A 13,366-nucleotide genomic window follows, 5' to 3' on the forward strand; every position below is an offset into this window, starting at 1 on the left:
ACAACATATGTTCATGGTATAATCCAAAATTGCTCAGCATATGAAAAACCAGGAAAATCTCCATTCACACAGGAAGAGGCAATCAATGGATACCAATGTGGGATGACAAAAGTGTTGGAATTATCTGACAAAGACTTTAAAGCAGCTGTTGTACAAATCTTCCAGCAAGTTATCTCAAACACTTGTGCAACAAATAGAGAAATGAAGTTCTCAGCAAAGAAATAGATGATGATGTAAAGAAAAACCAAATACAGTAACTAAAATGAAGAACTCACTGAATGGCCTTGATAGCAGAAAGGAGATGACAGAGGAAAGAATCAGTGAAGTTGAAGGTAGATCAATAGAAATTATGCAATCTGAATAACAGAGATAACAAAGATTGGGGAAAAAAGCCTATCAGAGTCTCAGAGACCTGTGGGACAGGAACAAAACGTCTGATATTTATGTCGTTGTAGTCCCAGCAGGAGAAACCAATGGATGTGGTTCTGAAAATAATGACTGTGAAAAGTTTTAAAATCAGCAGAAGACATTAACCTACAAATTCTAAAGCCCAGTAAACCCAAGCAAGATAAACCCAAGAAACCTACACCTGGATACAGCATAGTCAAACTTCAGAAAACTAAAGACAAAGAAAATAAAGCAGCCAGAGAAAAACAATACATTACCTATAGGGAAATAATGATTCAAATGACTGTGGATTTCACAACAGAAACCATGGAGACATAAGAATGCAGCACAGCATTTTTAATGTACTGAAAGCAAAGAACTGTCAATCCGGAATTCTGTATTTAGCAAAGACAGCCTTTATAAGTGAAGGTGAAACAAAAGCATTTTCAGGTAAAGGAAAAGTGAGAGAATTCACAGCCAGCAGACCTGTGCTAAACAATAATTAAAGGAAATTCTTTGGACAGAAGGGAAATGATACCAGAAGGAATATTGGAACATCAGTAATGAAAAACGGCAACAGACATAGCAGATATCTGGGTAAATATCAAAGATGCTTCTCTTGAGTTCTTTGAAATATATTTTATGCTTGAAAGCAAAAGTTCTGACATTGTGATGGAGTTTTCAGTGTATGTAGATGTAATATTTAAGATTACTGTAACTTAAAGGGATAGAAGCTAAAGTGATCTATATGGTGGTAAGGTTTACATATTGTACTTGAACTTGAAAATATTGATTCTAAGTAGACTCAGAAAAGATAGATATTGATATCGTAATCCCTAGAGCAGTCCCTTATGCAAAAATTATGCAAAGAGATACAGTAAAAAAAACACAACAGATAAAATGGGATACTAAAAAATATTTAAATAATGCAAAAGATGGCAGAAAAGAAATAGAGCAATGAAAAACTTTGATCCGAACCTTTGACCTTGGTGTTATAACACTGTGCTGTAAGCAACTCAGCTAACCAGCCAGCTCTTTTTGTAGAAATAGACAAGCTGATTCTAAGGTTTACATGGAAAGGAAAAGGGAATAGAATAGCTAGAGCAATTTTGAAAAATAAGTATAAAGTTGAAGGAATTGCCAGATTTTAAGACTTGCTATAAAGGTACAGTAATCTAGGTAGTGTGTACACAGACTGGGAGACTGTAGATATGCAGGGGAGAGCAGAGTATCGCACCTGGGAAGGTATGAAGGAGGGTGAGAGTTTAGTGTGAACAGGAAATCAGAGTTGGGGATCAATGGGAGGATTTAGAATCTATAGAATACTAGGGCAAAGGGCTTGATTTCCCACAATATGTCTCTGTTGTTTGTCTTCAACTAGTAAAGAAAAGTGTGATTTTAGTGTACACAATTTGGGAAAACTCAGAAAGGAGACATCTAAGAGATGAAAATGTAGCCCCTCTTGTCATACCAACTGCTGATATTTATTTTAGTTTTATTAAAAATTTAGTGCCAAATTTTGATCACTAATTTTGTATGTTCTATATACATTCCACCCAACTGCTCATATTATTAAATGAAAGCCATTGGGTGTGTTTTTCATCTGAACAGACACTGAGGGAAAAGAGTTAATTTTCTGTTATCCACAAGTAGAGTATTCACTTGATACGTTACTTTTAAATTTAAAATCAGTCTGGTTCTTTTCCATGAGAGAAGATGATATAGCTTAGTAGGCTTTGAAGTAGGACAGACCTGGTATCCATCTTAGCTCCACCACTCATTAGCTGTGAACCTTGGCCAAGTTGCATACTCTTTCTGAGCTGAGGCTACTGACAGTGCCCTTGCCTCATGGGGTTTTTGCAAGGATTACGTATCAGCATCATCCATCTACCCACTAGGCTCCTATCATCCTTCTCTATTACCATCTTTTTTGGTTTAATGCCTTGTCTATTACAATCTTTGATGGTTTAATTCCAAATTTACCATTAACTTGAAAAATCATTAAAAATTTGTGATGGGCTCCAAAGCCCAAGTAGAAATCATCTTAATGCCGTTAAGTTGGGCTGAACTGCTGACTTGCTCTAAGCAGCATTCCACATTTGCCGCTGTGCGCTAGTGCCATCATTCGTTCAGAGTTGGTAACATTGCTAACAACTTGTAACGACTTTAAAGTGTTGCTTTGAGAGGATCAGAGAGAAAATATACTTTTATCCTCAAAAAATGCCAAATGTTTCTTCAGTGTGTTTAATTATTTTAATGCGTGGGTTGAGGTTCTGTCATGATCTGTGAAATGCAGCGAGTAGTCTTGACAGAATAAATCAGAAGAGACTGCATGTGAAAATGTGCACCACAGCCTGAACGTTCCCAACTGGGGCAGGGGTGTATTCAGGGAAAAGAGTGAATGAGTCATTTATCAGCATATTGGCCTGACTGAGGGAGTAGATTCTAGAAGAGGGTTATAGTTCCACTGTGACAGATCTCCAGCCTGAGTCAGATGAGTGCAGTTTTCTTGCTAGAAGAAATAGAATAACTTGGACTTGGGTGACCAATGATTTAATTATCCACCAGTCTTTGCATTACTGAACAGTACCTCTGCCTTAGGGTTGCAAGTTTTATTGCTGTGGTGAGGATGGTTTGATGTTTGTTTTAGTGGCTGATGTGTGATGGGACAGGGATTGGTTTGCCTAGAGCCTGGCCAGACTGGGAGTCAATAGTAATTGGAATCTAGATATGCCCTTTTGAAGCTACTCAGCTGTTATAAAAACGAGAACAAGAGGGATACCATTGACAGATTTGGGGGAAAGAAAATAGCTGACAGATCAGAGAGGCAGTGTCTTGTTAGGACAGCGGAGAAAATTAGTGTTATGTTAGGCTGTATGCTAACATCCAGGCAGGAAATACTACTGGTTGGCAGCAGGTAGGTCAGGTATTTAGAGCTGGGCATCAGTCATGGGTGAAGTATCAGGCTAGGTCCCCAGGCCCAGGAGGACAGAAGAGTTGCCCAAGTCCTGGAACTGGTACAAGGTGGAAATTTGGTCAGAGGAGTAGAGTCTGAGTCACCTGAGCTACTTTGGTAGAGGTTTCTTACATTTCTTGCAAAGTAAAGACAGGAGCTGTTCTTCATGCCTGGGGCAAGGCTAAACTGGGAAGTAATTAGCAATTAGAGGTTAAGGAAGATGGACAATGGGAACAACAAGAGTTACAGCGTCTTTCTATTCCAGGCAAAATTTCACTCAATCCCACTACTTTTAGGAATATGCCCCATTCCCATTCATGTTTGGGACTCTAATTCAACATCTCTAAAGAGGAAACCTTCAGGCTTCTCCCCAGATAGAGACGCACCAGGCACATAGCTGTACAGGTCCAGGGAACATCTGGGATGTGTGTGCTACCCGTTGTAGCTGGAATCTAAATTGATAGTGTTTAAAACATATAAAATTTATAATCTCTGTAAATATACAGATTTAGTGGTTCTCTTTAAAAGGCAAAACTGCCTAGGAGGACAATTCTGTTTCTCAGCTGTACATTTTCCTCCTTTGATTTGGTCTCTTTCAGAACAAATTGCAGCTTTGGCAGATCAGCACATCGTTCATGTGGCATGTGGTGAGTCCCACAATCTGGCCCTCAGTGACCGGGGCCAGCTGTTTTCTTGGGGTGCAGGGAGCGATGGTCAACTAGGACTCATGACTACTGAGGATTCTGTGGCAGTGCCCAGGTAAGAATGTCACAGAAGGGAAGCTGGGTTTCAAATGGCAGTTGTTTTAAATATTACTTCCTGCTGTTGCTTTGTTAGAGTCCTCGTTTTTGTTTTCTTCATTTATTGCTATTTCCTTTTTGCCACTGCTGTACCTTAAACTGTTATAGCACTTCTCACAAAAATTGTAATTATTTATAGAAGTGTCTGTCGCCAGTTCAAAAATGTGAGTTGGTCAGGAGCTATACTTTATTTGTGCTAGTAGCCTGATTGCTAGCTGAGTGCCTGGCACTCAATAAATGTTTGAATAAAAAGGGTATCTTTTCACATCTTAGACTTAGTAACCTTCAGCTTAAAATCGCAAGTCTCAATCAGTTACTCAATTAAGCACTTTAAAATAGAATCACAAGGCTGACCTGTTACTGTAAAAATAGGCCAAATTACCTTAAGCATTATAAACAGCTAAAAACCCAGATATATACAGATTTTTTAACGTGAAAATACTAATACAGTGTTTTTGAGACTCTTAAATATTGACTTAATTCTAAATCTTAAGTGATTTAGCTAAATATCTAACAGATGCTTCACCACTAAGAAAACATCCAAAACATTGAAGTTACTTTCAGATGAACTTTTTGGGAGTGGCATCTCAGTTTGTTGAGGATTCTTAATCATAAAGTGACCATCAGTTTGTTTTCTTCATTTAATTCCTGTTCCTTTATGCTGCAAATGTACCACATACTGCTATTGTAGTATTCCTCACATCCTTTGTAATTGTTTATTTAATGTCTATTTTTAGTACAAAACTGTGAGCTTTTGACCACAGCAGAACTGACTTATTCATTTTAGCATCACCATTGCTAAGGGTGCCCAGTACATACTTTGCTTAGTCCAAGTTTGTTAAATAAATGGCCTCTTCCTCTCCTGCCTAATTACAGTCCCCTTTAAAGGACAATATAGTCTTCTTCCTTTTCCTTTTTGCCCGTCTTGGATTTTGTCTCTTTAATCAAAAGCTCTTTTAAGAAAAAGAAGAACGTGGAAGTAAGGGTAATTTGATTCACTTCCTGATTTAGAACAGGTAATGTCTTAGAGTTATTTTTTCCAAAAATTAATTTAGTTTTGGGGGGAGAAGGAGAATGGCAGTAAGAAAAAAGGGGTGCTACATTTTAGTTAAATTGTGTGTATTATTAGGGAAAAGATTTATAACATTAATGACAAAAGTATTTATTTATGACCAAAGGCTCAATTAAGGTTTTTAATGGTGAAATAATCTGTTACAGTAGCAATCTAATTTTCATGAGTCATGTCTAAATTATGGATGACTTTCAAAGCTTTGATTTGTGAATAGTTTTACATTGTAACTTAATTGAAATAAATTTATTAATTCATATCTTGGTATTGTGGGAAATAACATAGCATTGAAGTCAAACAGCCTTGGATTCTAATACTGGCTCTGTTCCTTATAAGGTAAATGACCTTTATCACTAAGCCTCAGTTTCCTGATTTAAAAATGGAATTATATATGTGTACCTTACAGAGTTATGGGGAGGATAGAATGAGATGAGTAGGTAAAAACACAGTATGTATTTGTACTGTGTAGACCTGCTCCTCTTCACCTCAAGGGTACAACTTCTCTATTATTTATCTTTGGTCTTTTGACCTGCTTCCTTCCTATAAATGTGATAGTGAGCATTATAACAAGGGTACTAGTGACCATTAAGGGAGTGTTATGGGGAATTTGTGTGGAAACTGGAAAGGAAAAAGGGCTGTTGCTGCATAGCAGTTTCTGGAACATTGGTCCCTCAGGCAGTAATTCATTTTCCAACTTTAAAAAATAGTGGAGTTCTATAAACTATTGATACATGTAACAGTTTGGGTGAACATCCAGGGAATTATTCTGAGTGAAAAAAGTCAATCTCAAAAGGTAATCTACACTGTGAATCCATTTATGTAACTTTCTTAAAGCAACAGAATTATAGAAAGAGTGGGTAGATTTAGTGTTTGTTTGCCAGTGCCTAGGGATGGGGGAGGGAAGGAGTGGTTATAAAAGTGCAACACGAGGAATCCTTGTGTTGGGATCATTCAGTATCTTGACTATGGTGGTGGACACACGAACCTACACAGGTGATAAAATTAATATACACACAGAAATTAGTACAAGTAAAACTGGGGAAATATGCGTAAGATTGGTAGATTGTAACAATGTCAGTATCCTGGTTATGATATTACACTATTGTTTTGTAAAATGTTACCATTGAGGCTACCTGGACAAAGTGTACAAGGAATCTCTCTGTATTATTTCTTATAACTGCACACGAAACTACAGTTATCTCGATAAAAAAAGTCTGTCTCTATTTGGTAGTAAATGCATATGGGAATTATATTTTAACTTTTCATATCTGAGAAAATAAAACATTAAGAAAAGCAATGTCTACCTGTCACTCTAAGTGATCCCCTGCCCTCTCCCTCCCTGGCATCTGTCTTCTACACCTCTCTCCTGAGGGGTATCCATCTACCCTTTAGTCCCATGGCATCACACACTTACTGAAGATGAATACAGCAGCTGTCAGCTATTAAAATAGAGAGCAGGAGATATCCCCAGGCTGCCCAGCTCTGTTGGGCAGTGTCAAGCATTTTTCATGGAATTTTTCATTTAATTCTCACTACAACCCTGTGAAAAAGGTACTGTTCTTATCTTTCTCTTTCACATGAATAAGCAGGGGAATAAGATTTGAAGATAAAGTATATGATCCTCCTTTTTATCATCCTAGGGAATTAGGGTTTTGGAAGAATTGCCCTTATTTTCAAAATAATTGTGGTAAAACACAAACAACACAAATTTTGCCATCTAACCATTTTTAAGTGTATAGAACAGTAGCGTTAAATATGTTCACATTATTGTACAACCAATCTTCAGAACTTTATATTTTCAAAATCTATTTCTGTGAATTTGACTACTCTAGATACTTCATGTAAATGGAATCATAACAGTTTTTTGGTGACTCGTTTATTTCACTTAGCATAATGTCTTCCAGGTTCATCATGTTGAAGTGTGTGTCAGAATTTCCTTCCTTTTTAAGGCTAATTAATATTTCATTATATGTACATACCACATTTTGTTTAGCCATTCATCTGTCAATGTTCATTTGGGGTGGCTCCACCTTTTGGCTATTGTGAATAATGCTGCTATGAAAGTGGGTGTACAAATACCTCTTCGGGCCTCTGCTTTTAATTCTTTTCAGTATACACCCATAAGTGAAATTGCTAGATCATGGCCTTGCTCTTATTTTGAAAGCCATTTAGATACCAGTCATATTCTTAGAGATCTCTCTTCTGTAGCTTGTTCCATTTGCCCCTGAATTAGAGTTGACAAGGTAGGAAGTGAGAGAGGATTGTGGTAATGGGTCTAAGTGCAGAAGTGTTTTTGTTTTTTGTTTTAAACAGTAACTACATAAGAGGCAGGAGGCTAGTGAAAGACCTAATAGAATTATATCAAATAGGATTATTTATTTGATTTAAAAAGTCTTTTAGGCAAGATGATGTTATTTATTATAGATGTTTCATTTAGTTGGGGATACTTCTGATAATTGTATTTGTGTGAAAGCCCATCTTAAGAAAGCCTTTTCTGTTTTAGGTTAATACAAAAGCTCAACCAACAGACAATATTACAAGTTTCCTGTGGCAACTGGCATTGCTTGGCTCTTGCAGCTGGTAATGTAATACTAAATATATGCTAATTCTATGTTAATTTTGAAAACATTTTTCTTTTCATTTTTGTGTAATATCATCTAACTTGAAACCTTTAATTAGCTGCTTAGGGTCTATTTATTGCTGTTGGACAGTTGTCATTTCTCAGACAGCCTTGTAGCTCATCCTTTTCTCGGGGTGTGGATAATGAAGTAGGTGGTTGTCATTGCTGCTTTAGCTCTTGTGGGGGAAGATGAGCAGGAGGTAGGATCGTGTCTATGTGTTCTTGTGCATATAGAAGATTGTTTTTTCTTAGTGACAACCTACTATCAAGCTATAGTCCACTATCAAGTTCCCAAGCAAATGAAAGAGAAGAAGTTAGAACACCAAGGTGAATGGTTTGGATCCCCATACCAGGCAGCCACCAAAATAAAATAAAAGAAAAGAAACAAAAGGAACTAGAGAAACCTAAGCCAGCAAATAGGCCTGTACACTATGTTAGAATAAATGTGCACTTATGTGGCCTGCACGATCATCTGCAGAGTAAGTAGTCCAGGTAGTCATAGCTGGACCTCCTGAAGTCCTAGTTCAAGGGTTCGGATCCCCATACCAGCTAGCCACCAGAGAGAAAAAAGAAAACCAAGTCCGGGGTCTCATGGTCTTGGTGTGGTCAGAGCTAGTTTAGGTTGCTTACTGGATCTAAGCATGGCACTTGGCCTGTTCAAAACTGAATGTACTTAAATATTTAATTTTTTTTTTGCATAAATGTTAATTGCCATTGAAGGGTGGGCAGTAAGACTAAGCTTGTCTCTCTGTTGTCATGCCAAGTGCGAGTTTTGGTTTTGGCAATCCTACAGCATGAAGTATCTTTGGGCCTTTGCTCTGGGGTGGGTTTGAGGTGTGTGTGAAAGCTACTAACAAATGACTCTAATAACTAGATTATTTTTGTCTATGGAACTTGTATCATTTTATGTAATACCAATTATCCTGTTTTTATTTCAGATGGCCAGTTCTTCACATGGGGAAAGAACAGCCATGGGCAGCTGGGCCTGGGGAGGGAGTTCCCCTCCCAAGCCAGCCCGCAGAGAATGAGGTCCCTGGAGGGGATCCCACTGGCTCAGGTGGCTGCAGGAGGGGCTCACAGTTTTGCTCTGTCTCTGTCAGGAGCTGTTTTTGGCTGGGGGATGAATAATGCAGGGCAGCTAGGGCTCAGTGATGAAAAAGGTAGGTAAACTCTTCACACACACCTCCTTAGTTGAAAAGTTCATTAATCTGTTTAACACATGCTTCTTGAGGATCTACTCTGTGCTGGCCCCTTTTGAGCTACTAAGGGATCATCAGTGAACAAAACAGAAAAGAGCCTTACTTAGTGGAGACTGTTTTCTAGTGGGTGGAAGCAAACCACAAACCAGTAAATATATAGTATGTCAGAGGATTTGAGAGTAAGCGTCCCATTTTATGTTAGGTGGTCAGGAATGGCCTTTCTGATAAGAAAATGTTTGAACAGAGCCCTGTAAGAAATCAGGCGGCAAACGAGACATGTAGATATCTAGGTGAAGAATGTTCCAGTCAGAGGGAACAGGATGTGCAAAGGCTCTAGTGTGGAAAGAGCAAGGGGAAGGGTAGCAGAGCTGGAGATCAGAGAGGTAGTGTAGGCCCAGTTATGGAGGGCCTGTAGGGCAGGGGGAGGATTGTGGTTTCTTCTTTCCGTGTGAGGAGACAACACTGAAGGTTTTGAGGAGAGGTGTGATTCAATTTGACTTTGGCTGTAGTGGGTCAAGGGGAAGACCAATTTGGAGGCAGTGGGAGTAAAGTTGGATTTTGAAAGTATTTTGAAGATGAAGCCAGTTGGTTTTGCTCATTGTTGGATATGTGGTTTGAAATAAAGGCAAAACTTGAAGGATAAAATTACCATTTATGAAATAGGGAAAACCATACGTGTATGGTGGGGTGAGTTGTGGGGTGGGCAGAGTTGGAGCGTATGAGGAAACCGTGAGTTAGGTTTTAGATATGTTAAAATCGAGATGTCTGTTGGACACCCAAGTGCAGATGCAGGCAGAAAGCTGAATATGTGTCAGGAATCCAGGTGGACCCAAAATTCATGCTAAGATAGTTGTGTGTATTTCATTTCAAAGGCAAATGGTAGTGACATTCTGATATTTAATTTATCTTATTCTAGATCGAGAGTCTCCGTGCCATGTGAAACTCTTACGAACACAAAAAGTCGTCTATATTAGTTGTGGAGAAGAACACACAGCGGTCCTCACTAAGGTAAGGGGCTTGGAGTACTCTGATTTGGTGCTGGGTATGAGATGGCAGTTATAATTGCTTGATTATTTTGGAGTAGTGATGGTGTATAATTATAGTATTGCGACTTGAAGCTGAATGTTCTTTTTAGCTTTGGTTTGCTTGTTTTCCAAAGGAATAGAAAAAGACAGCTTTTTTATATGTCTTTGTTTTCATCTGTGGTAATGTGGAGATTCTCTTAGTAATATTTAAAAATAGTTCAATATAAAAAACTTAAAAATGTAGTATATATAAAACAATGTCCTAATGTCCTATGTTCCTTTAAACAAGCTATTTAAATATATTTAAAAAATAGCAATTTAATGTTTTAAAATTATCAGTCTGTTTCTTTTGCTTCTAAATACAGTTATATTCCAGAGAGAATGAAAACATATTTTCTTTTTTTTAATCAGTAATTTTTTTTTATTGAATCATGATTGATTATACATATTTTGAGGGTTCAATGTTGACATGTTGATCAAATCAATATTATTAGCATATATACTATTACACATCTTACTTATTCTTTATACCCCTTGTCCAATCTCTCCCCATCCTCCCCTCCCTCCCTCCCTCTTCCCACCTCTGATAACCCTAGATTTCTTCTCTCCTTCTGAAAGAGTAATGGTTACTCTGTTGATTTGTTGCCTAGATGATCTGTCCAATGCTGAGAGAGGTGTGTTCAGGTCCCTCACTATTATTGTGGAGTAGATGTTTCTTCTGTCACTCTGGAATGGGCTTTGTGGAGAGAGATATCCTCTTCTTTTCTTTGGTCTCCACTGATGACTCACCTTGTGTCAGTGCACTCGAGTAGCTGGTGAGCCATCTGCCCAGTGGTTGTGGCATCTAGCCGCTTTTGCAGCAGCTGTGGCTATTGTGGTGGCTGTGGTGGGCTACCCACATGGAAGTGTTTTTGATGTGCTCCTTGCCTGGTTGCAGGAGAAAGGGTTGGTCCCCGATCCATGCTTCAGGACCCTGGGTGGGCCCCGTGGAAGTGGTGGCATGCCTGGTTGCAGGAGGAAGGGTTGGTCCCCAGCTCCACCTGTTTTTACATTCTAAGATGCTGTTGTGGAGCAGCTGGGTGGGATGGAGAGAGGGGAAGGAGGAAGGAAATAGGGTGGGAGAAGGAGGAAGGAGAGGGGGCATGGTTGAGGCCTGTGGCACCTCCCTCATTCCTGCAGGGGAGACCAGGGGGCTTCCAGTGGTGGCTTGGTCATTGCTGGGCTGAATGCAGATGTCAGGGGGGTGTGGCTGAAGCCCTCGGCCCCCCAGTGTCCCAGCTTGGGAGCCTGGGGTGTTTCCTGTGGCAGCCCGGTGGTGGTTGTAGGGCTGGGTGTGGGTGTTAGTGGGGCATGGCCGAGGCCCTTGGGCCCCCACTGCATTAGTTCAGGAGCCCAGGGCGCTTCCTGCGGCAGCTTGGTGGTCATCGCTGGGCTTGTTGTGGGTGTTGGGCGGCATGGCTGAGGCCTCCGGCCCTCCCTCTTCCCTGGCTTAGTAGCCCAGGGGGCTTCCAGTCCTTCTAGGTTTTATAGGTGTTTTTGGTGAAGTGAGACCTTTACTAGTTAATATCAAACTTTGTCTCTGGTCTGTGGGTATTTTGTTTTTTCTTTCAGTTCTGTGTGGGATTATTCACTGTTCCCACCACTTAAACTCTGCACTGGAACTAATTTGTTGTCCTTTGCTTACTTCTAAAATGGGGGAACTTCCTGTGGGGACCAGCACTTGAGCCCTGTGGTTGAGCTAAATTACTGCTTTGCTGCTGATTCCCTGGGGAAGGTTTTTTGTGCAGCTCAGGTTTTAATTGTTGACTCTGTAGGTACTTCTGGGTCTCGTGAGATCTGGTTCACCTGGGTTGTGTAGAAACTCTGGTCTAGGCCTGAGTCTTTTCAGCAAACTGCTCCCTCTATAGTTTTATATTCCTGACCAGTCTACACAGAGTTGTCCTATGCTGATTGGGGGGCAGATCAGTTGTCCTTGCTGTGGCTCAACATTCCCCCAGTGGGCCCATTTCTCCCACTGCTTGCACTCCAAACACTTTGCATGGGATGGCCCATGCACTGGTCCCTTGCAATGACTCACTGGCCTCTGAGTGGCTCCTTTTTTCAGTTGTTGTGGCTCCTCGCTCCTATGTGGGTCCATGGGAGCCCTATTAGTGGTCTTGCTGGCCTGGGGGCTACCAAGTCCCTCTTCTCCCCTGCTGCCTCCAAACAACTTCATAGAAAGGACACAGCTGTGGCTTTTGCCAGCTCCTGCTCCATGTACTCACCAGCTCTAGCCTTGAAGTGGCCAGGGCTCGAAATGGTGGGAGTGGTTCTTTCTTTCTCTCATTGTGGCTTCTCCTGCCTTCATAAACACCACTGGTCTCTCCTCTTCCCCTAAGCTCTAGCGGCCCCAGCTTGGCTGTCATTGTTATTTAATTGTTGTAAATTGGTTGATTTGTGGGAGAGAGTGACGCTGGGGACCATCTATTCCTCCATCTTGACCAGAAGCCAAAAACATGTTTTCATACTGAGTGAATACTAGTCTAGATTCACTTTAATAAAATGCCTTGTGGACTGTGAGTTCTGTAAGGGGTGACATTTTTAAAAAATGCCTTAGCATTTGTTCAAATAAAGCTGTTAAAAAAAGCTTACTTATCAAGGAGTTTGTGGAATACTTAATTTCTTGTATGTGAATGATCATGCAAAATCATCTCCTTTCACCTCCTTGTTTCTCCTTTTTTTTTTTGCAGCTGGCTGGTAAGGGGATCCAAACCCTTGTCCTTGGTGTTATAACACTATACTCTAACCGAGCTAAGCGGCCAGCCTTTCTCTTGTTTTTTTTTTTTTTTTTATTTTGCCTCCTGACACATCATTGTATTTTTAAACAATTCTTAGAATTTATAGATGACACATATTCCCTTGAGCAATGCTGTCTTTTTTCCATAAAGATGTAGTCTTAATTTCCCTTTTTATTATTTTTATATTTAATGAATGTTCTCAAGAAATGATTTTGGCCAAGTATCAAGTGAGTATAATATTCTTGTACAGACCATTGTAATAGAAATTCTTTATACAGAGATACAGTTAACACACGTGGTGTTTGTTCTTTGTTAGAGTGGAGGTGTATTTACTTTTGGCGCTGGTTCTTGCGGGCAACTTGGACATGACTCCATGAATGATGAGGTTAATCCAAGAAGAGTTCTGGAGTTGATGGGCAGTGAAGTAACTCAGATTGCTTGTGGCAGGTGAGTGCTCCTGAGAGCTTTTTGATATATACTAAGACCCAGAAATGGATCTTGTCTTTGTAGTGATGAAGAATGTGATTCCTCCT

General features: G+C 39.8%; 1 protein-coding gene across 6 annotated transcripts in view; it reads left to right on the forward strand.

Annotated features, from left to right (window-relative positions):
* The window catches only part of HERC3 (HECT and RLD domain containing E3 ubiquitin protein ligase 3), a 117,271-nt gene that overhangs the window by 34,591 nt on the left and 69,314 nt on the right, over positions 1 to 13,366 (forward strand). For all 6 annotated transcript variants that reach the window (XR_010024426.1, XM_063107394.1, XM_063107395.1 and 3 more), the window contains exons 4-8: positions 3,943 to 4,102; positions 7,716 to 7,792; positions 8,771 to 8,992; positions 9,948 to 10,039; positions 13,150 to 13,280. Coding sequence is in view for 5 of the 6 variants with exons in the window: in XM_063107394.1 (XP_062963464.1) it covers positions 3,943 to 4,102; positions 7,716 to 7,792; positions 8,771 to 8,992; positions 9,948 to 10,039; positions 13,150 to 13,280 (682 nt within the window). In the remaining variant the exon portion in view is untranslated. The remainder of the gene's footprint in view (positions 1 to 3,942; positions 4,103 to 7,715; positions 7,793 to 8,770; positions 8,993 to 9,947; positions 10,040 to 13,149; positions 13,281 to 13,366) is intronic.

The sequence above is a fragment of the Cynocephalus volans genome, chromosome 9 (assembly GCF_027409185.1).
Source record: "Cynocephalus volans isolate mCynVol1 chromosome 9, mCynVol1.pri, whole genome shotgun sequence".
Lineage (NCBI taxonomy): Eukaryota > Metazoa > Chordata > Mammalia > Dermoptera > Cynocephalidae > Cynocephalus > Cynocephalus volans.